Consider the following 21,370-nt stretch of genomic DNA (forward strand, 5'->3'; position numbering starts at 1 on the left):
TTCTAGGAATGCCAGAGCCCTAGGGCAAAAAAGTATGGACCAAGGGCCTTTCTTACCCCACACACCTGTCCTCTTCCTCCACCATGGTCTGGCTGGCACCAGTATCCTTCAGAGCAGTGACAGGGATCCCATTCACTGTGATCTGACGACTCCCACCCTCAGGGATCATGAGCCTACCCTCTGAGTCTTGCAAAAAAGGGAGATCAGGGCATGTTCTACACTTACTTGCTTGGCCACCCCTGTAGAGTTTCTATCAGTGGGCGGTACCTTGGGACAGACAAAGTTCCTCTGCTGTGTCATAAATCAGAAAACTGTAAACAACAAGTTTGGAAATTGGGCACCCTGGGTCATCACCTACCAGAACCTCCTCCCTGTTTCTCATAAGGGGCACTGGAGTCTTTTGCCCCATCTTTCTCTGAGACCTGTGTCTTCCTGGACTTCTTCCTTATCTGCCAGAGGAACCTGAACCACCCTTCTTGGGGGTCACTCTCAGTTATCTTCTTGTGGACCCTGGTGCTGCGCTAGTGGTCTCCCTCCTTTACAAGCTCCCTGGGGTCAGTGAGCTTATTATCCACTAGATGTTGCTGCAGTTCTGTAACATAATTGCTAAACATGAGCTCTCTGGCAATCAAATTGTACAGCCTCTTATAATCACTTATATCCCTGTTCTTCACCCAAGATTATGAGGCTTTAAAAAAGTAAAAACACAAACTAAGAACTCAACTTCTGATGTTTTGTGCATATTACATTTGCTCCAATTTCTGAATCACTGTGTGGAATTATTACACCCAAAGTCTTCGCTCCCCACAGCATTTTCCAAGAAAGAAAGTTACACATGAATGTGACACACCATCAAGACTTATCAGTAAGAGCTGCAGCCAGTATGCTGTGGCATCTTTCCCATCAATAATGTAGGAATTTTTGGAAGAAATTGGGTAAACATTTAAAAACAAAAGCATGCACAATTTAAAAATAATTGAGGAAAAACATAGCTGTACGTGGTTGATTTGCCTGAAGAAAACAGTAATCTGCCATGGCAAATAGATTACATTGTTTTTCTAAACCCCCCTTTTCGTGGAATAATTCAGCCTGGGAGAATGAGATTTAGCTTTAAGAAAGAAGGATGAGCTGGGAAGTGCCCTACACACCTCATGTTCGCTCGGTAAGTGAAATTGTAATCCTTGAGTAGATTTGACATAATCAGACATTTTTCAAGACTGGACCAGAGAAAAGAGGCCACGGCCAAGCTACTGACACTAGGATTGGATCCAGCTTCCTGCTGTAAGTATCATTTGCTAGTGCACCACATAAAATGTCAAAAATTAGACAGGCCATACAAAGAGATGTCTGTGTTTGCAGGGCTTGGCTGTTTCCCAAACCCCTTTGAATCTGTAATGCTCCTATCTCTTCATGACACATACCTATGCCAGATGTATCCAACACTGTCATGCAGACATAGTTAGTCAAGGAGCAGTTTGATGTCTTGAGGATACAGTTAACATTGTCGGTCTGAGAGTCGCAGACATAGCACACAACTGAATGGGCTGAAAGAGAAACATATTCATGTCATCCACATTATAAAGGTATGTACTTTAAGGAATCCATAAAGACAACATATTCATTTGACTCAACTTATAAGGTTGTCAAACCAAAGCTCACCTCCTTTTCTTGTCTATATACTATAATTGCACATCAACATCTCAATAGATATTTTCTTTAAGTTTCCTCTTTATCCAGCAGAGAGAGAGCTTAGGTCATTATGCAGGATTGTAAATTGTGGCTACCAAGCCATTGTACTGAACCCTAAGAAAGCCATCTTGAATAAAATGAATTCCTGGAGGACATGCGGGCTGCAGTGGGTCTATTGAGGGGAGGGACAGCGTAGGGCATGCAGAGCTCACACAGATTTACATGTGCAGGTAAAGTTCGGTTGTCAGGGTAAAAAAAGATTTCTTACAATTGTCTGTTTACCCATTTACCCATGGCAATGACATACACTAAAAGTATGGGAGGAGGGGCGAACTGAACATCTGCGTGTCTAACAACAGCATACATTCCTGTTACATCCTTACTCTATTCCAGGTTCATTGATGTGTTATTGGCTAATATTGTTCATATGGAATCCACTTTTCTATTTTACACGCATAAGGCAGACTTAATGCAGATGAAGACTGTAGTGTAGTTCCTATTATCCCAATAGGCTCTGCGCATTGGAATAATATCTTCAATAGTATAGACGTAGGACTGAAGTTAACTAGGTCTTCTACTGACGATATTAGACTTAAAGTTATGTGTGCCAGCTAGCTCAGAGTTCACTAGAAACTTTCTTGAATAGGCAAGGAGGAGTTTAACCTCCCTGGATAGACAAGAAGGGATTTAGTTTCTGACAACCATAGAACATGACAACTTTGCTCCCCCTAATCAAGAGTATATCTCTAGAGTCGTGTGAAAACAAAAGACAACTTATTTTACTCAGTCAGTACGTGCATTCTTAGTTTCACCAGATTGTAGAGAAAAGGAAGAGACGGGCGTGTTCAATAAAAAGGTGTTATTTATTGATCAGTCTCTTTTCTCGTACAAGAGAAATGCATCGCTATTATTGCAATACTTATAGTTAAGTACAGTGCATACAGTAAAAGCAGAATTATAAAATAATACTGTAAAAGCATTGATATGGTTTCTTAGCCATATGATACTTTAAAATGGATAAAATAGATACATACATATATACATTGACTAATCGTACTCAACTGGTGCTTCTAACTACGCCTACCCCAGTGTACCTGACCTAAGCCTAATACGTGGGCGGGAGTGGATAAGTAGCAGTTTAAATTAAGTTTGCTTTGCCAAGGGTCTGACTCAAGAATTTTCTGTAAGGGGTTATTCAGTTCAGTACCTGGGATTTAGAAGGCTGGAGGGCTGGTATCTCTATCTCAGGACTTGATATCTCAGCTGCCTGCGAGGGCGGCTGGAAACGCCGGAGCTGGATTTCTCGGCAAGAGAAAAGGCAGCGTCTCTCTCAGCGCGTCAAAAGGGAGGGGCAGCGTCCGTGGGCTTTTTCTGCATCAGCTGGGCTCCTCGGCAAGTCGCGCTGCTCCAATCTCGTCACCACCGTGTGTTTGCTTAGGGCAATGTCGGTATTATTTATACCTGAAAGGTGCCGAGATTGACGTAAGGATGGACATAAATACGTCAATAAGGATGTCATAAGAACTGGTCGTTCTTACATTCTTTACTGGAGTTCTTGGCTAAATCAAAACAATAGCTGCGGGGGATTTCCCAGGTTGCTGGAGGTTTGATTTGTTTTGAGAACTCGGTATGCTTTCTAGGGGGGCTGGAGGGATAGTGCTTGCCTAATGTGATAGCATGCGCTATGACCTAATCAGAAAACGGGTTTCTGTGCCGTTGTATGGCCACTAGTGATTTATTAACCGGACAAGGGTCAGAAACAGGAATATCGATACAGTTCCCATAGTAAATACATTACACCCACTCCACGGAATCTATGTCCATATTTACTAACCTAAGCATAGTAAACATAACTTAATAGTGTAAGTGTACACGAAACCACCCCAAAATACATTAATTTGTACCTAAAAAATGGTTTTGCGCAATACATGAAAATCAGTATAGCTACTGTATGCATTTAAGCAGTATAATCATTCAAAGAGGATGCACAATATTATATCAGCATGAATGATTTGCGAAAATAACACATGAAATGGCTCTTAATACAGAAGAAAAATTGCGAGACCACTTCATCACATAAAATATAATTCTACTTGTAAACAACCTAGAGGTCGAGGTAACGTTTTCTAGAGTTACCTAAAAATAGAAGTTTTCTGTTCTCTAAGAATAGTTTTACTTTAAGCAGAAGATAAGTGCCCAAAAAAAAAAATGTAAATATTTTGGTTTTGGAAAAAAAGTTCTACTTTTCTTTCAAAAAACTGGAAAAAATTCTTAGTGGCTTTGTTATCAAAGTTTGAAGGCCAAATTCAGAGTTTAGGGAACGCTGTGTGCACGTTGCTTAAAGTCATTCCTTTTGTTCTGGTGAAAACATCATATCATTAAGATGTTCGAAAAAACAGTCAACAGCTTCTGGTGAGAGTTCGACTAGGTTGGAAAATGACGCTACCATGCAGTCATGAGCATGATTGCTTTCAGTGATGGTTTGATCAGCATAGCTGACAGAAGGTCGTACCTGATCGATTCTGCTTTCATCTTGTACTTCACTACCCTTCAATCGTAGTGGTGAAGTCTCCACGAATGCCGTCATCAGGATAGGTAGCCGCTGGGGACAGCACAATGCATGAGCCTTAACTGGACTCAACAAAGTCTCTGCATCCAATGGTACTTCTGATTGTAGTGTGACACAGGTGTCCAACACGCATTCTTCGCCGCATAGCATGCACCTTAATACAGGCATAACACAATTCTGCCACAAGGGTCTGAATGAAAGAAACCAGGTCATATTTAAATCTCGTAGCCGTGCTAATCCAAGGACTTTAGTTTTGCGGTCCCGGTAGCGGATAGCTAGGATCGTTTCTTCCATTGTTGCTGGAGTCATGTCTGTGACACGGTTTGCCATAGCGAAGCAAAAGTAGCAAAAATAGGACGCCTGCTACTAGTCCCAACAGGAGAGGAAGTCAGCCAAAGATGGAATGGACGAAGTTAGGAAAAATACCCAGGATGGCTTTGAATGGGGTCAAAGCTCCTGAAAAAACTGTCTTAAATACACTTGCGATACCACTTGTATCAGAAATATTTAAGATTTCGTTTAGTGTTTCTGCCAAGTGTAGGGGGCTATTTGTTGATAACAGTGAATGAATCTCTGCCGTTGTCCTTGCAACTTGGAGATCATACGTTTCTTTTGATGACGTCAACTGGGTTGGCGTCTGTAGGAGCACAGTCTTCATTCTGCTTAAAGTATCAATTCGAATAGAAGAGATTTTCAAACTGGGCCATAACCTTGCCTCCCTGTCTGGAGCATCATTCGGGAACAATACCCTTTCACAGCACATGACCCTGGTAGTCACGCTTACGAGATAAGGTTTCCCTGGCAGCAGGCTGCAACATCTGTGATCTACAATTAGAATGTAACTCCCGTTCGAAAGTCTTCTAAAGAATGGTTCTATTTGTGTTGCAGGTGTGCCTAACTGGTGACATGAAAGGTTATTTGAAGTCCCTTCACAGGCCCCATGCAAACTTATACCCTGACACAGAAGTATACCACTTAGTGATTTTGCACAATTATTGCCACTAAGAAATACATTCTGTCCTTTATTACTGACACATGTGTGTGTATAGGGCAAGTTCCATGTTGATTTAATGTATCCTTTACCCAACCTTTCATACTGGCCTGCCTGTATATATTTTTGGCAGTATTGAAACTGGAAAGTTGTTATCGGAATATTTATTATCCCATGTATTATCCATTCAATGACAGGTTGTTCTGACATTGTCAATGGTAATCTCTCAAGTTTTTCAATGCTCAGAATTGTATAGTCAGCACTCTTCTGCGCCAAACTGATTTGTTTATCAGTAAGGTTAAAGCTATTAAATAGTGACGTTGTGTTGATTAAACGCCAAGGCACATAGCCTGAACGCAGATTTTGTAACGTCCAGTCAAGCTGTACAATAGAACGTAATTGAGACTGACCGTGTTGTAACATCAGTAAGTCTTGCTCTATTATATCGATTGCTGAAGACACAATACTGTCCAGTGAATATATTCTGGAAGACAGAGTCATTAACCCATTGTCCACAACAGAAAGTGATTTTTCCAAATTAATACGGTCAATTTCCCGTATTTTTTCTGCTGTCTCAATTTGAGTTTCTTTCCAAGCTTCGTTATAAGCTGCATATATAGAGGCCGCTATGAAACGTTTTTGATGCTGTTTGCGTGGTCCCATAATGAAATCACGCAAGTCAGCACCTTCTTTAAGTAAAGTTAGGTGTTGCTTAATTTCTGCCAGTGTGGATGTATGTAGCCATTGAAGGCAGAGCTTTCCCACACTGTAAGTAGTGTCAATCCCTGGATGTTGTCTCTGGGAGTATCTAGGGTCTGGCCTGGTCAATGTGAACCCCTGTATTTTGTTCAGGAATCTGTCTTGACAGTTATTTGTGTCTGTGGGCCAGATCAACCATTGTTTCCAATCAGGATGTGTTCTGTTTTGGTTTAAAATATGGGTTACGTCTATCTCAACATCCGTAGTGCTATTACTGTCCGTTGTTGGCTTTGGAATAGACGGTTTATTTAAGTCTTTGATTTTGGCTAGGCCAAGACAGGTAGTCTGTTGAATCGTGTCATTCAAAAATATAATTTGTTCTGGGATCATGCAGGCTCTAAATAATGATTCTACACCTTGCACTTGCCAATCTTTTGTCCCCCAGATCGTTTTCGTATCAATGTTATTGTTCCAGAAATCAAAACCAAATGTATTCATTTTTTCAAAAAATGAGTCCGAATATATCAATTTTGTGTTTGTAAGCATGGTTTTCACTCCTGTCTTATTTAACAATTTGAAATAGAATGTTTCTGCATTACTTGTGTTAAACCCTGAAAAGTATGAATATTTATCATAAAATGTTTTTGAACTGCCTTTTTGTGGAGTTGCACAATGTTCACATTGGTTATAGTTTAAAACATTTCTAGGTTGAGAAGATTTATGCAGATAATGGTTACCATAGTGGTTGTAGCAAAACATCTCATCATAATTAGATGCACCTTGCAAATAATCATGTTCTGTAAATTTAGCTATATACAAACATAACAGGTGTGTGGAGGGTCCAGGGGAATCTTTACCGACCTGTCTGCTCATACCCCTTATATCAATATACAATACACAAAAGAGCAGACCAGGTCTGGGGATACTGTGTGGTTATACCAGTCGCTGCGGTGACATAGAGTGCATGTGTGGGTGAAGGTTACTGTCAACATATAATTGATAACACATTTAACCTAGATTGGTAAACATAATCCTAAGCAATTCCCATCAGACCACCCTTTATGGTGGAGTTCACGTCATGTGGGGATTGCTAAAACATTCCATCCGACCATATAGTGCCGGTGTTGGAATGGATACCAGTGATGTAGTCATAATAAACATCGTAGTGTGACATTAGTGACAGGGTGCAGTGCTGGGGTGACGGTGATAGGTAAAAAATGGCTACGCAGACTTAGAGGAAGGTTTTAACAAAAGTCCATGTGCCAAGAGTTAAAAATGCGCCACGTAGTAAGGTTGCCTACTGGCACAGTGCAAGGCGGTCGACATGTTTCAGCCATATGGGTGATTACCCCGGCTTTCTTCAGGACCTATAAACATGGAGTGGCTACTGCACTATATTTAACAAAAAAGATGTACTACAACACAATACATTAGTTATTCATCTACCAGGAACTTCAATACTTAAGTGTCCACTGGAGGGAGATCAAAGTGTGTTCTTCCTATCAAGAAATATGAAAGCATACAGTCAGACAACGCTTTACTCCACACAAACAGCTACATATGTCCACAGACACTGAGCAACCACACTTGCAAGAACAATTTGCATTCTGCATTATTTTAAAACAAGCATACTAGCTTCATCACCCTGAGGCATTTCCTCACGATGATACTCACCCAGCTTTGTGTGGGTGAAGACCTCACCTCACCCGGCGACCGCTCGGGAGTATGAGGCCCCGCTCTATAGTGTAGAAAAAAGGGTTACAGTGAGCACACTCCTTCACTCTACCCAGTCCAATGACTCTACACTTATATCCCCACAAACGTGTGGGTGCAACCCAACTACCTATCCAAAGGACTGACATCTAAGGATTCCCATCAGGATATTCTTTATACACTAAACTGCATCATTCAGTAAGTTCTCTTACAGTCACACAGCGAAGGGCTGTGCATTGACCAAAGGCCACATTGTATGGACAATAGCAGAGGGTGCTGTAAGGCATCAATAGATAGCCTGCTATGACACATATTATCATGTAATGCCTACATTACTAAGAGGCATAGTTGGCAGACAGACTAGCGACTCAATATTATAAAAAGCATGTGAGCTAACAGTGGATTGGCTGGCCTAATCTATGCTAAACATCCTATTGCTTGGAGATTAATATTACAACCCCAACACTCCGCTAGAGACCAAAGAGGGATTGACCAAGAAAAAGAAAAAACCGATTCGAATTCGGTAGAAAATCGGGCAGCAAGTAGCTCACCTCTCCGTCGGTGCCTCCTGGCTTGCAGCGAGCGGAAGTGGAGGTGTGAGTTGTACCGCCCTGTCCCCTTAAATATCATACGTTAATTGGCTGCATCGTTCAATCAATGTAAAACCCGACGAACGCGAGTGCAAAGCATGGCACTGCTTTTCCGCGCATGCGCGGTGTCAATGAGACACTTATCAGCCGCGCATGAGCATTGGAATACGGACGCCCATTTGTAGCGTCAGTCCGCCGCGCTGATAATGCGAGAAAGTGCTTTAGGAGACTCGCATTACCAGGATTTCAAAGCCCATGTTGGAGTAAACAGGCTTTAAATGAATCTAGCGCAACAAATCAAGGATATTGCACTAGGTCACAAGGACATAACGGGGCATAAAAAGGCGTGAAGTCTGTCAGCTATAGCTCTAAAACCATACGTGTCTAGAGTAGGAAGAAAAGCTTGACTATTTCTTACATTAGACAGAGAGAATGCCATCATAACGAGGGTGCTAGGTAGGGCCTCTTTTTACTGATTAAATTTGTTGCACACAGTGTGTGTTGTTATACTACGAGAGTCAGGAAATGTAGGCAGGAGGGCAGCGTCCACAATTACGTGGGGAGAGCTGTGGACGCAAACAATGTTTGCATCTATATCTGAATGACCCGCAACTATGCAGTTGCTCTAAACATATACAAACATAACAGGTGTGTGGAGGGTCCAGGGGAATCTTTACCGACCTGTCTGCTCATACCCCTTATATCAATATACAATACACAAAAGAGCAGACCAGGTCTGGGGATACTGTGTGGTTATACCAGTCGCTGCGGTGACATAGAGTGCATGTGTGGGTGAAGGTTACTGTCAACATATAATTGATAACACATTTAACCTAGATTGGTAAACATAATCCTAAGCAATTCCCATCAGACCACCCTTTATGGTGGAGTTCACGTCATGTGGGGATTGCTAAAACATTCCATCCGACCATATAGTGCCGGTGTTGGAATGGATACCAGTGATGTAGTCATAATAAACATCGTAGTGTGACATTAGTGACAGGGTGCAGTGCTGGGGTGACGGTGATAGGTAAAAAATGGCTACGCAGACTTAGAGGAAGGTTTTAACAAAAGTCCATGTGCCAAGAGTTAAAAATGCGCCACGTAGTAAGGTTGCCTACTGGCACAGTGCAAGGCGGTCGACATGTTTCAGCCATATGGGTGATTACCCCGGCTTTCTTCAGGACCTATAAACATGGAGTGGCTACTGCACTATATTTAACAAAAAAGATGTACTACAACACAATACATTAGTTATTCATCTACCAGGAACTTCAATACTTAAGTGTCCACTGGAGGGAGATCAAAGTGTGTTCTTCCTATCAAGAAATATGAAAGCATACAGTCAGACAACGCTTTACTCCACACAAACAGCTACATATGTCCACAGACACTGAGCAACCACACTTGCAAGAACAATTTGAATTCTGCATTATTTTAAAACAAGCATACTAGCTTCATCACCCTGAGGCATTTCCTCACGATGATACTCACCCAGCTTTGTGTGGGTGAAGACCTCACCTCACCCGGCGACCGCTCGGGAGTATGAGGCCCCGCTCTATAGTGTAGAAAAAAGGGTTACAGTGAGCACACTCCTTCACTCTACCCAGTCCAATGACTCTACACTTATATCCCCACAAACGTGTGGGTGCAACCCAACTACCTATCCAAAGGACTGACATCTAAGGATTCCCATCAGGATATTCTTTATACACTAAAGTGCATCATTCAGTAAGTTCTCTTACAGTCACACAGCGAAGGGCTGTGCATTGACCAAAGGCCACATTGTATGGACAATAGCAGAGGGTGCTGTAAGGCATCAATAGATAGCCTGCTATGACACATATTATCATGTAATGCCTACATTACTAAGAGGCATAGTTGGCAGACAGACTAGCGACTCAATATTATAAAAAGCATGTGAGCTAACAGTGGATTGGCTGGCCTAATCTATGCTAAACATCCTATTGCTTGGAGATTAATATTACAACCCCAACACTCCGCTAGAGACCAAAGAGGGATTGACCAAGAAAAAGAAAAAAACGATTCGAATTCGGTAGAAAATCGGGCAGCAAGTAGCTCACCTCTCCGTCGGTGCCTCCTGGCTTGCAGCGAGCGGAAGTGGAGGTGTGAGTTGTACCGCCCTGTCCCCTTAAATATCATACGTTAATTGGCTGCATCGTTCAATCAATGTAAAACCCGACGAACGCGAGTGCAAAGCATGGCACTGCTTTTCCGCGCATGCGCGGTGTCAATGAGACGCTTATCAGCCGCGCATGAGCATTGGAATACGGACGCCCATTTGTAGCGTCAGTCCGCCGCGCTGATAATGCGAGAAAGTGCTTTAGGAGACTCGCATTACCAGGATTTCAAAGCCCATGTTGGAGTAAACAGGCTTTAAATGAATCTAGCGCAACAAATCAAGGATATTGCACTAGGTCACAAGGACATAACGGGGCATAAAAAGGCGTGAAGTCTGTCAGCTATAGCTCTAAAACCATACGTGTCTAGAGTAGGAAGAAAAGCTTGACTATTTCTTACATTAGACAGAGAGAATGCCATCATAACGAGGGTGCTAGGTAGGGCCTCTTTTTACTGATTAAATTTGTTGCACACAGTGTGTGTTGTTATACTACGAGAGTCAGGAAATGTAGGCAGGAGGGCAGCGTCCACAATTACGTGGGGAGAGCTGTGGACGCAAACAATGTTTGCATCTATATCTGAATGACCCGCAACTATGCAGTTGCTCTAAACATATACAAACATAACAGGTGTGTGGAGGGTCCAGGGGAATCTTTACCGACCTGTCTGCTCATACCCCTTATATCAATATACAATACACAAAAGAGCAGACCAGGTCTGGGGATACTGTGTGGTTATACCAGTCGCTGCGGTGACATAGAGTGCATGTGTGGGTGAAGGTTACTGTCAACATATAATTGATAACACATTTAACCTAGATTGGTAAACATAATCCTAAGCAATTCCCATCAGACCACCCTTTATGGTGGAGTTCACGTCATGTGGGGATTGCTAAAACATTCCATCCGACCATATAGTGCCGGTGTTGGAATGGATACCAGTGATGTAGTCATAATAAACATCGTAGTGTGACATTAGTGACAGGGTGCAGTGCTGGGGTGACGGTGATAGGTAAAAAATGGCTACGCAGACTTAGAGGAAGGTTTTAACAAAAGTCCATGTGCCAAGAGTTAAAAATGCGCCACGTAGTAAGGTTGCCTACTGGCACAGTGCAAGGCGGTCGACATGTTTCAGCCATATGGGTGATTACCCCGGCTTTCTTCAGGACCTATAAACATGGAGTGGCTACTGCACTATATTTAACAAAAAAGATGTACTACAACACAATACATTAGTTATTCATCTACCAGGAACTTCAATACTTAAGTGTCCACTGGAGGGAGATCAAAGTGTGTTCTTCCTATCAAGAAATATGAAAGCATACAGTCAGACAACGCTTTACTCCACACAAACAGCTACATATGTCCACAGACACTGAGCAACCACACTTGCAAGAACAATTTGCATTCTGCATTATTTTAAAACAAGCATACTAGCTTCATCACCCTGAGGCATTTCCTCACGATGATACTCACCCAGCTTTGTGTGGGTGAAGACCTCACCTCACCCGGCGACCGCTCGGGAGTATGAGGCCCCGCTCTATAGTGTAGAAAAAAGGGTTACAGTGAGCACACTCCTTCACTCTACCCAGTCCAATGACTCTACACTTATATCCCCACAAACGTGTGGGTGCAACCCAACTACCTATCCAAAGGACTGACATCTAAGGATTCCCATCAGGATATTCTTTATACACTAAAGTGCATCATTCAGTAAGTTCTCTTACAGTCACACAGCGAAGGGCTGTGCATTGACCAAAGGCCACATTGTATGGACAATAGCAGAGGGTGCTGTAAGGCATCAATAGATAGCCTGCTATGACACATATTATCATGTAATGCCTACATTACTAAGAGGCATAGTTGGCAGACAGACTAGCGACTCAATATTATAAAAAGCATGTGAGCTAACAGTGGATTGGCTGGCCTAATCTATGCTAAACATCCTATTGCTTGGAGATTAATATTACAACCCCAACACTCCGCTAGAGACCAAAGAGGGATTGACCAAGAAAAAGAAAAAAACGATTCGAATTCGGTAGAAAATCGGGCAGCAAGTAGCTCACCTCTCCGTCGGTGCCTACTGGCTTGCAGCGAGCGGAAGTGGAGGTGTGAGTTGTACCGCCCTGTCCCCTTAAATATCATACGTTAATTGGCTGCATCGTTCAATCAATGTAAAACCCGACGAACGCGAGTGCAAAGCATGGCACTGCTTTTCCGCGCATGCGCGGTGTCAATGAGACGCTTATCAGCCGCGCATGAGCATTGGAATACGGACGCCCATTTGTAGCGTCAGTCCGCCGTGCTGATAATGCGAGAAAGTGCTTTAGGAGACTCGCATTACCAGGATTTCAAAGCCCATGTTGGAGTAAACAGGCTTTAAATGAATCTAGCGCAACAAATCAAGGATATTGCACTAGGTCACAAGGACATAACGGGGCATAAAAAGGCGTGAAGTCTGTCAGCTATAGCTCTAAAACCATACGTGTCTAGAGTAGGAAGAAAAGCTTGACTATTTCTTACATTAGACAGAGAGAATGCCATCATAACGAGGGTGCTAGGTAGGGCCTCTTTTTACTGATTAAATTTGTTGCACACAGTGTGTGTTGTTATACTACGAGAGTCAGGAAATGTAGGCAGGAGGGCAGCGTCCACAATTACGTGGGGAGAGCTGTGGACGCAAACAATGTTTGCATCTATATCTGAATGACCCGCAACTATGCAGTTGCTCTAAACATATACAAACATAACAGGTGTGTGGAGGGTCCAGGGGAATCTTTACCGACCTGTCTGCTCATACCCCTTATATCAATATACAATACACAAAAGAGCAGACCAGGTCTGGGGATACTGTGTGGTTATACCAGTCGCTGCGGTGACATAGAGTGCATGTGTGGGTGAAGGTTACTGTCAACATATAATTGATAACACATTTAACCTAGATTGGTAAACATAATCCTAAGCAATTCCCATCAGACCACCCTTTATGGTGGAGTTCACGTCATGTGGGGATTGCTAAAACATTCCATCCGACCATATAGTGCCGGTGTTGGAATGGATACCAGTGATGTAGTCATAATAAACATCGTAGTGTGACATTAGTGACAGGGTGCAGTGCTGGGGTGACGGTGATAGGTAAAAAATGGCTACGCAGACTTAGAGGAAGGTTTTAACAAAAGTCCATGTGCCAAGAGTTAAAAATGCGCCACGTAGTAAGGTTGCCTACTGGCACAGTGCAAGGCGGTCGACATGTTTCAGCCATATGGGTGATTACCCCGGCTTTCTTCAGGACCTATAAACATGGAGTGGCTACTGCACTATATTTAACAAAAAAGATGTACTACAACACAATACATTAGTTATTCATCTACCAGGAACTTCAATACTTAAGTGTCCACTGGAGGGAGATCAAAGTGTGTTCTTCCTATCAAGAAATATGAAAGCATACAGTCAGACAACGCTTTACTCCACACAAACAGCTACATATGTCCACAGACACTGAGCAACCACACTTGCAAGAACAATTTGCATTCTGCATTATTTTAAAACAAGCATACTAGCTTCATCACCCTGAGGCATTTCCTCACGATGATACTCACCCAGCTTTGTGTGGGTGAAGACCTCACCTCACCCGGCGACCGCTCGGGAGTATGAGGCCCCGCTCTATAGTGTAGAAAAAAGGGTTACAGTGAGCACACTCCTTCACTCTACCCAGTCCAATGACTCTACACTTATATCCCCACAAACGTGTGGGTGCAACCCAACTACCTATCCAAAGGACTGACATCTAAGGATTCCCATCAGGATATTCTTTATACACTAAAGTGCATCATTCAGTAAGTTCTCTTACAGTCACACAGCGAAGGGCTGTGCATTGACCAAAGGCCACATTGTATGGACAATAGCAGAGGGTGCTGTAAGGCATCAATAGATAGCCTGCTATGACACATATTATCATGTAATGCCTACATTACTAAGAGGCATAGTTGGCAGACAGACTAGCGACTCAATATTATAAAAAGCATGTGAGCTAACAGTGGATTGGCTGGCCTAATCTATGCTAAACATCCTATTGCTTGGAGATTAATATTACAACCCCAACACTCCGCTAGAGACCAAAGAGGGATTGACCAAGAAAAAGAAAAAAACGATTCGAATTCGGTAGAAAATCGGGCAGCAAGTAGCTCACCTCTCCGTCGGTGCCTCCTGGCTTGCAGCGAGCGGAAGTGGAGGTGTGAGTTGTACCGCCCTGTCCCCTTAAATATCATACGTTAATTGGCTGCATCGTTCAATCAATGTAAAACCCGACGAACGCGAGTGCAAAGCATGGCACTGCTTTTCCGCGCATGCGCGGTGTCAATGAGACGCTTATCAGCCGCGCATGAGCATTGGAATACGGACGCCCATTTGTAGCGTCAGTCCGCCGCGCTGATAATGCGAGAAAGTGCTTTAGGAGACTCGCATTACCAGGATTTCAAAGCCCATGTTGGAGTAAACAGGCTTTAAATGAATCTAGCGCAACAAATCAAGGATATTGCACTAGGTCACAAGGACATAACGGGGCATAAAAAGGCGTGAAGTCTGTCAGCTATAGCTCTAAAACCATACGTGTCTAGAGTAGGAAGAAAAGCTTGACTATTTCTTACATTAGACAGAGAGAATGCCATCATAACGAGGGTGCTAGGTAGGGCCTCTTTTTACTGATTAAATTTGTTGCACACAGTGTGTGTTGTTATACTACGAGAGTCAGGAAATGTAGGCAGGAGGGCAGCGTCCACAATTACGTGGGGAGAGCTGTGGACGCAAACAATGTTTGCATCTATATCTGAATGACCCGCAACTATGCAGTTGCTCTAAACATATACAAACATAACAGGTGTGTGGAGGGTCCAGGGGAATCTTTACCGACCTGTCTGCTCATACCCCTTATATCAATATACAATACACAAAAGAGCAGACCAGGTCTGGGGATACTGTGTGGTTATACCAGTCGCTGCGGTGACATAGAGTGCATGTGTGGGTGAAGGTTACTGTCAACATATAATTGATAACACATTTAACCTAGATTGGTAAACATAATCCTAAGCAATTCCCATCAGACCACCCTTTATGGTGGAGTTCACGTCATGTGGGGATTGCTAAAACATTCCATCCGACCATATAGTGCCGGTGTTGGAATGGATACCAGTGATGTAGTCATAATAAACATCGTAGTGTGACATTAGTGACAGGGTGCAGTGCTGGGGTGACGGTGATAGGTAAAAAATGGCTACGCAGACTTAGAGGAAGGTTTTAACAAAAGTCCATGTGCCAAGAGTTAAAAATGCGCCACGTAGTAAGGTTGCCTACTGGCACAGTGCAAGGCGGTCGACATGTTTCAGCCATATGGGTGATTACCCCGGCTTTCTTCAGGACCTATAAACATGGAGTGGCTACTGCACTATATTTAACAAAAAAGATGTACTACAACACAATACATTAGTTATTCATCTACCAGGAACTTCAATACTTAAGTGTCCACTGGAGGGAGATCAAAGTGTGTTCTTCCTATCAAGAAATATGAAAGCATACAGTCAGACAACGCTTTACTCCACACAAACAGCTACATATGTCCACAGACACTGAGCAACCACACTTGCAAGAACAATTTGCATTCTGCATTATTTTAAAACAAGCATACTAGCTTCATCACCCTGAGGCATTTCCTCACGATGATACTCACCCAGCTTTGTGTGGGTGAAGACCTCACCTCACCCGGCGACCGCTCGGGAGTATGAGGCCCCGCTCTATAGTGTAGAAAAAAGGGTTACAGTGAGCACACTCCTTCACTCTACCCAGTCCAATGACTCTACACTTATATCCCCACAAACGTGTGGGTGCAACCCAACTACCTATCCAAAGGACTGACATCTAAGGATTCCCATCAGGATATTCTTTATACACTAAAGTGCATCATTCAGTAAGTTCTCTTACAGTCACACAGCGAAGGGCTGTGCATTGACCAAAGGCCACATTGTATGGACAATAGCAGAGGGTGCTGTAAGGCATCAATAGATAGCCTGCTATGACACATATTATCATGTAATGCCTACATTACTAAGAGGCATAGTTGGCAGACAGACTAGCGACTCAATATTATAAAAAGCATGTGAGCTAACAGTGGATTGGCTGGCCTAATCTATGCTAAACATCCTATTGCTTGGAGATTAATATTACAACCCCAACACTCCGCTAGAGACCAAAGAGGGATTGACCAAGAAAAAGAAAAAACCGATTCGAATTCGGTAGAAAATCGGGCAGCAAGTAGCTCACCTCTCCGTCGGTGCCTCCTGGCTTGCAGCGAGCGGAAGTGGAGGTGTGAGTTGTACCGCCCTGTCCCCTTAAATATCATACGTTAATTGGCTGCATCGTTCAATCAATGTAAAACCCGACGAACGCGAGTGCAAAGCATGGCACTGCTTTTCCGCGCATGCGCGGTGTCAATGAGACGCTTATCAGCCGCGCATGAGCATTGGAATACGGACGCCCATTTGTAGCGTCAGTCCGCCGCGCTGATAATGCGAGAAAGTGCTTTAGGAGACTCGCATTACCAGGATTTCAAAGCCCATGTTGGAGTAAACAGGCTTTAAATGAATCTAGCGCAACAAATCAAGGATATTGCACTAGGTCACAAGGACATAACGGGGCATAAAAAGGCGTGAAGTCTGTCAGCTATAGCTCTAAAACCATACGTGTCTAGAGTAGGAAGAAAAGCTTGACTATTTCTTACATTAGACAGAGAGAATGCCATCATAACGAGGGTGCTAGGTAGGGCCTCTTTTTACTGATTAAATTTGTTGCACACAGTGTGTGTTGTTATACTACGAGAGTCAGGAAATGTAGGCAGGAGGGCAGCGTCCACAATTTAGCTGACATCACTAGATCAGACATCATATCATTAATACTTTCAAAGTCCCAATCATCAGCAAATGTGCTTGGTTTTACAAAGTCACTCAATGAAATCTTAAATTGGTGTGGATACTTCAGGATCTCAACCGGGCCATATATTTCGTAATCAGTATTGTCCCATGCTACCCCGCCGGGTATAGGATTGGCTGTGAAGTTTACTGAAGAAAGTTCTCTTTTCTCGACGTGTGAAGACGTGTGTGGTTTAAGGACCAAGTTGATATTCTGGCTTGCTGTGTCCATTTTAGCATATTTTCCCTCAATGAAATGTCCCAAGCATAGTACCATGATGAGCCAAAGTATGAGGACAAATGCACCTAGTGCCACCCAAATTTCAATCCATGGAGAAATCAGATAGGTTTCTTTGAGTTGATGAAAAAGTTCCTTTGCTTTGTCTTTAAAAGTTTTTGTTGTCGGCTGTACTTCTGGTTCACTTGGATCCTCAGAAAAATCATCGAAGTTGATGAAGTAGCCGGATGCTGTTCTGTCAATTGTTCCAATTGCTTCTGTGTTCCTTTTTGCTTTAGGAATTTGTTTTGTTTCAACTGAATAGTCTGTGGTTACATCACTGTAGAATGGAATTTCTTGATGTAAAGCTTTGATTTGGGTTTTAAGAGGTTTAAGTTCCATTGCTTTGTTGCATAGCCCTTGTTGATTCACTGTAGATTTTTCAAATGTGATTAGTCTTTCAGTTTTAACCTCTGTGGATGTAGCAAACTTTGGTGTTCTGCTACTTCTTGGGAGTCCACTTGGCCTACTACTTGTTATCGGCCACATGATTGTGGTTTAACCAGGTCGATGGATACAACTCGGTTCTCCTTTTTACCAGCAAGGGGCGGTAGTACTACTGATCTTGTCCGTTGACAGACAAGACAGGAACTGCTTTTCTGTAAGAAGGCCCAAATTCCTTCTTTACCGCGATCTTCTCTCTGACCAGATCCCCGATCTTTGGAATCCAGACAGGCCTTGCTGGGACAGGTGGTTTCTCTTCAGTGGTTGTTGGCTGTTGTTTCAACTTTATGTTGCTCAGGTCTTTTCTTGTTTCATTTAAGTCCTGCAAAATAGCCAAACGATCTTTGATATCAAAGCATTTTTCTTTAACCACTGAAGTCTGACTATCAAGGTCCTGGACTAACATTCTAGTCCCAAACAATAGTTCGTACGGACTGAGACCTCTCAGAGAATTTCTTGGCAGATTATTAAGACTACGTTGGACACTTATTAAATGTTTGACCCACCCAGCTCCCGAACATAATACCTTTGCTGTTTTAGATTGCTTTATGTCACGGTTTTTTCTTTCCACGATTCCGTTTCCCTCAGGATGAAAGGGACAAGAGTACCGCAATGCAATGCCCATGCTGGTCATGGCCTCCTTATAAGCTCGAGAGCTAAAAGCAGGACCCTGGTCAGAATGCAGCATGCCAATTGCGTATGTGCCGATAAAGACTCGCAAATCTTTTATAACAGTTCAGACGTCAGCCGAGAGTTGGGGTCTACATTATAAGTGAAAATAGTCTTTACATGTTAATTTGACGCATTATTCATATTGGGTTTTATTTTTTATTGTTTTGATCCAATCTGGAGCGAAACGCCATGGTAATATACCGTCTCAGTCGCCACTGCGATCTCTGTTGCAGTCTGGGCAGTTTTTTACAAAAATGTGATGATGCAGGCTCATGCCTGGCCACCAGTACATTGATTGTAATTCTTCCAGAGAATCTTTAAGCTTAAGGTGTCTAAGACCCTCACCCATATGTGCGTCTGCTATTAACAAGCCTCTCCTGTCCATGTTTGGAATTACTCTATCCCCCACTCCAGGGATTCGAGCAAAAGGAACAGAGTTTGCATCGATTATGTATGTATAATTGAGTGGATAGTTGATCGGTAGCGCTGAGCAGTCGCCTTTTGATGACGTTTTTACCGCCAGCACTGTTTCACCGTCAATGTATTTTACTGAACGCTTTTTTGTAGCTACGGAAGCCGATTTAGTTGCTACCGCTGTGGCTGTCTCAGCCAATGAATTCCCTGCAACGTGAACGCCATCACGCTGATGACTCAGTGAGTGTATCACGTGAGTTTTTGGTAGTTCTTTCTGTAAAAGAACTACTTGTTCCCAAAGCGCTTTCTGCTTTATTGTGGCACCTGTGTCATCTTTGTAACCGTTTTGAATCCATTTCTGTAAATCGTTATTGTATGATTTGACGCAGTAATACGAATCGCACACTATAAGTGTCGGGAATTCGCGATCGGCATTATCTAGCGCCATTTTTAACGCTATTATTTCAGTTTGTTGTTCTGAATTATTTTCCACTGAGTGTGTTTTCGTAAATAGAGGTCTCAGTTTACCTCCGCGCCACACGTCTTTTACAATTTCGCATGTGGCGTTGTATGCTTGCTCTCCCCAAACTGAGGGTTGAGCATGTCCGTCTGTATAGATTACACAGGCGTATTGTCGTAAGGGCAGAATGTCGATTGGCAGAGGGTATTTTCTCTCATATTCTAGATGTTTTAATTTTTTCATTTCTGAATCAAAATAGTATTTCACTTTGTCTGTAGCAATAGAATTTACCCATTGTATCCATTCTGGATTTAATGCCATAGTAGGTAAATTACATGGGCTTGTTAATGCCTCAAAAGCTGATTCTGCTGTTCTGACTGTAATACGTCTACCGTCAGCTTGGTATTTTTCTCTTGCTATAGCCGTTTGAACCGCATGAACAATGTTTTCCTTAATGCTGAACGTTTTTTCAGCTTCTGTGTACAAGTGTGATTTGTATGCAATTGGTACCTTTTCTCCCTCATTAGAGGTCAGGTATGTGAATCCGCATCTTCCTGGGATTACTCGAATCACAAGGTTGCGTGTGTTGTCGCGTGTTTGTAGTTTTGTTTTAACTAACATGTCTGTTTGTAAAGATCTCAAAATTTCTGTGTGTTTTTTAGTCCAATTGATTCTTTTAAAATCTGGTTTTATTAGATCATAGAGAGGTTTAACCCTCTCTGCATAATTTAAAATGTAAGTTCTTCCGAAATTTAGGAAACCTAGAATTGATTGTAAGTTTTTTAGTGTTCTGGGTGCTTGGATTACAGCACATTTCTCTAGGAAATTGTCAGCCAGGCTTTTGCCTTCACTTGATAGTTCATATCCTAAAAACAGGACAGTTAGATGGGCAATTCTTGACTTTTTAAAGTTGAATTTGTAACCCTCTGCTGCGAACCCAAGTATTATGGTGTTCACTCTTTTCAAGTGAGTATCCAAGTCATCATCTGTTAGATAGATGTCATCGACATAAGATAATGCCTCATCATCATATATTTGTAGTAACTCTGTTACTCTCGCTGAGAATAATCCTGGGCTGTTCTTGAACCCCTGTGGTAAACGACAGAATTTTTTTTGCGAGCCGTTTATTGAGAACGCGGTCAAATATCTGCTTTCTGGTGCTATATTTTGACAAAAGAATCCATTAGAGATGTCTAATGTTGTTTTGTATTTTTTGCGCACTATGTTATTCATTAGTGCTGCACTGTGTGAGTTTTGCACTGCAAAAGTTTTGCAACATGAGTTTAAGTGTCTGTAGTCCAAAACAAGACGATATGAATCATCTGGTTTGGAGACAGGAAATAAAGGATTGTTCATTTGTGAGGTGCAAGTTTCAATCACCCCCTGGTATTCAAGTTGATCTAGGATCTCTTTTACCTGTTTTTTAGCTTCTTGCTTAATTGGGTACAGCCTCTGTGCAGTAGGTTGTGATTTTAACTGGATTTTGTGAGGAGGAGAGTCCTCATCCCATCCCACATGGTTTTTATATAATGCAGGAGCTTGGGCTACTGCCCACTTTCTTGCAAGTGTATAATTTTTTATGTATTGGAATATGATTTGAGAAGGCAGGCATAATTATTTCTTCGCCATGAGGGCACTCCCTGACAAACTCTGGTGGCCAGTCTTTTTCAGCTAGAAGGATGTCATAGCCCTTGGAGAGATTATCCCAAAATATACCCCTTATTTTCCTAGTCTTATCCCCCTCTATACGCAATG

The 21,370-nt window shown here is 42.6% G+C and overlaps 1 protein-coding gene across 1 annotated transcript in view; it reads right to left on the reverse strand.

Moving 5' to 3' along the window:
* LOC144828471 (lymphocyte antigen 6E-like) overlaps positions 1–21,370 on the reverse strand; it is a 90,657-nt gene that overhangs the window by 20,604 nt on the left and 48,683 nt on the right. The window contains exon 2 of the mRNA XM_078686661.1: positions 1,422–1,544. Coding sequence (XP_078542787.1) covers positions 1,422–1,544 — 123 coding nt within the window. The remainder of the gene's footprint in view (positions 1–1,421; positions 1,545–21,370) is intronic.

Source organism: Lissotriton helveticus, chromosome 4_1 (assembly GCF_964261635.1).
Source record: "Lissotriton helveticus chromosome 4_1, aLisHel1.1, whole genome shotgun sequence".
In the NCBI taxonomy this organism is placed as follows: Eukaryota; Metazoa; Chordata; class Amphibia; order Caudata; family Salamandridae; genus Lissotriton; species Lissotriton helveticus.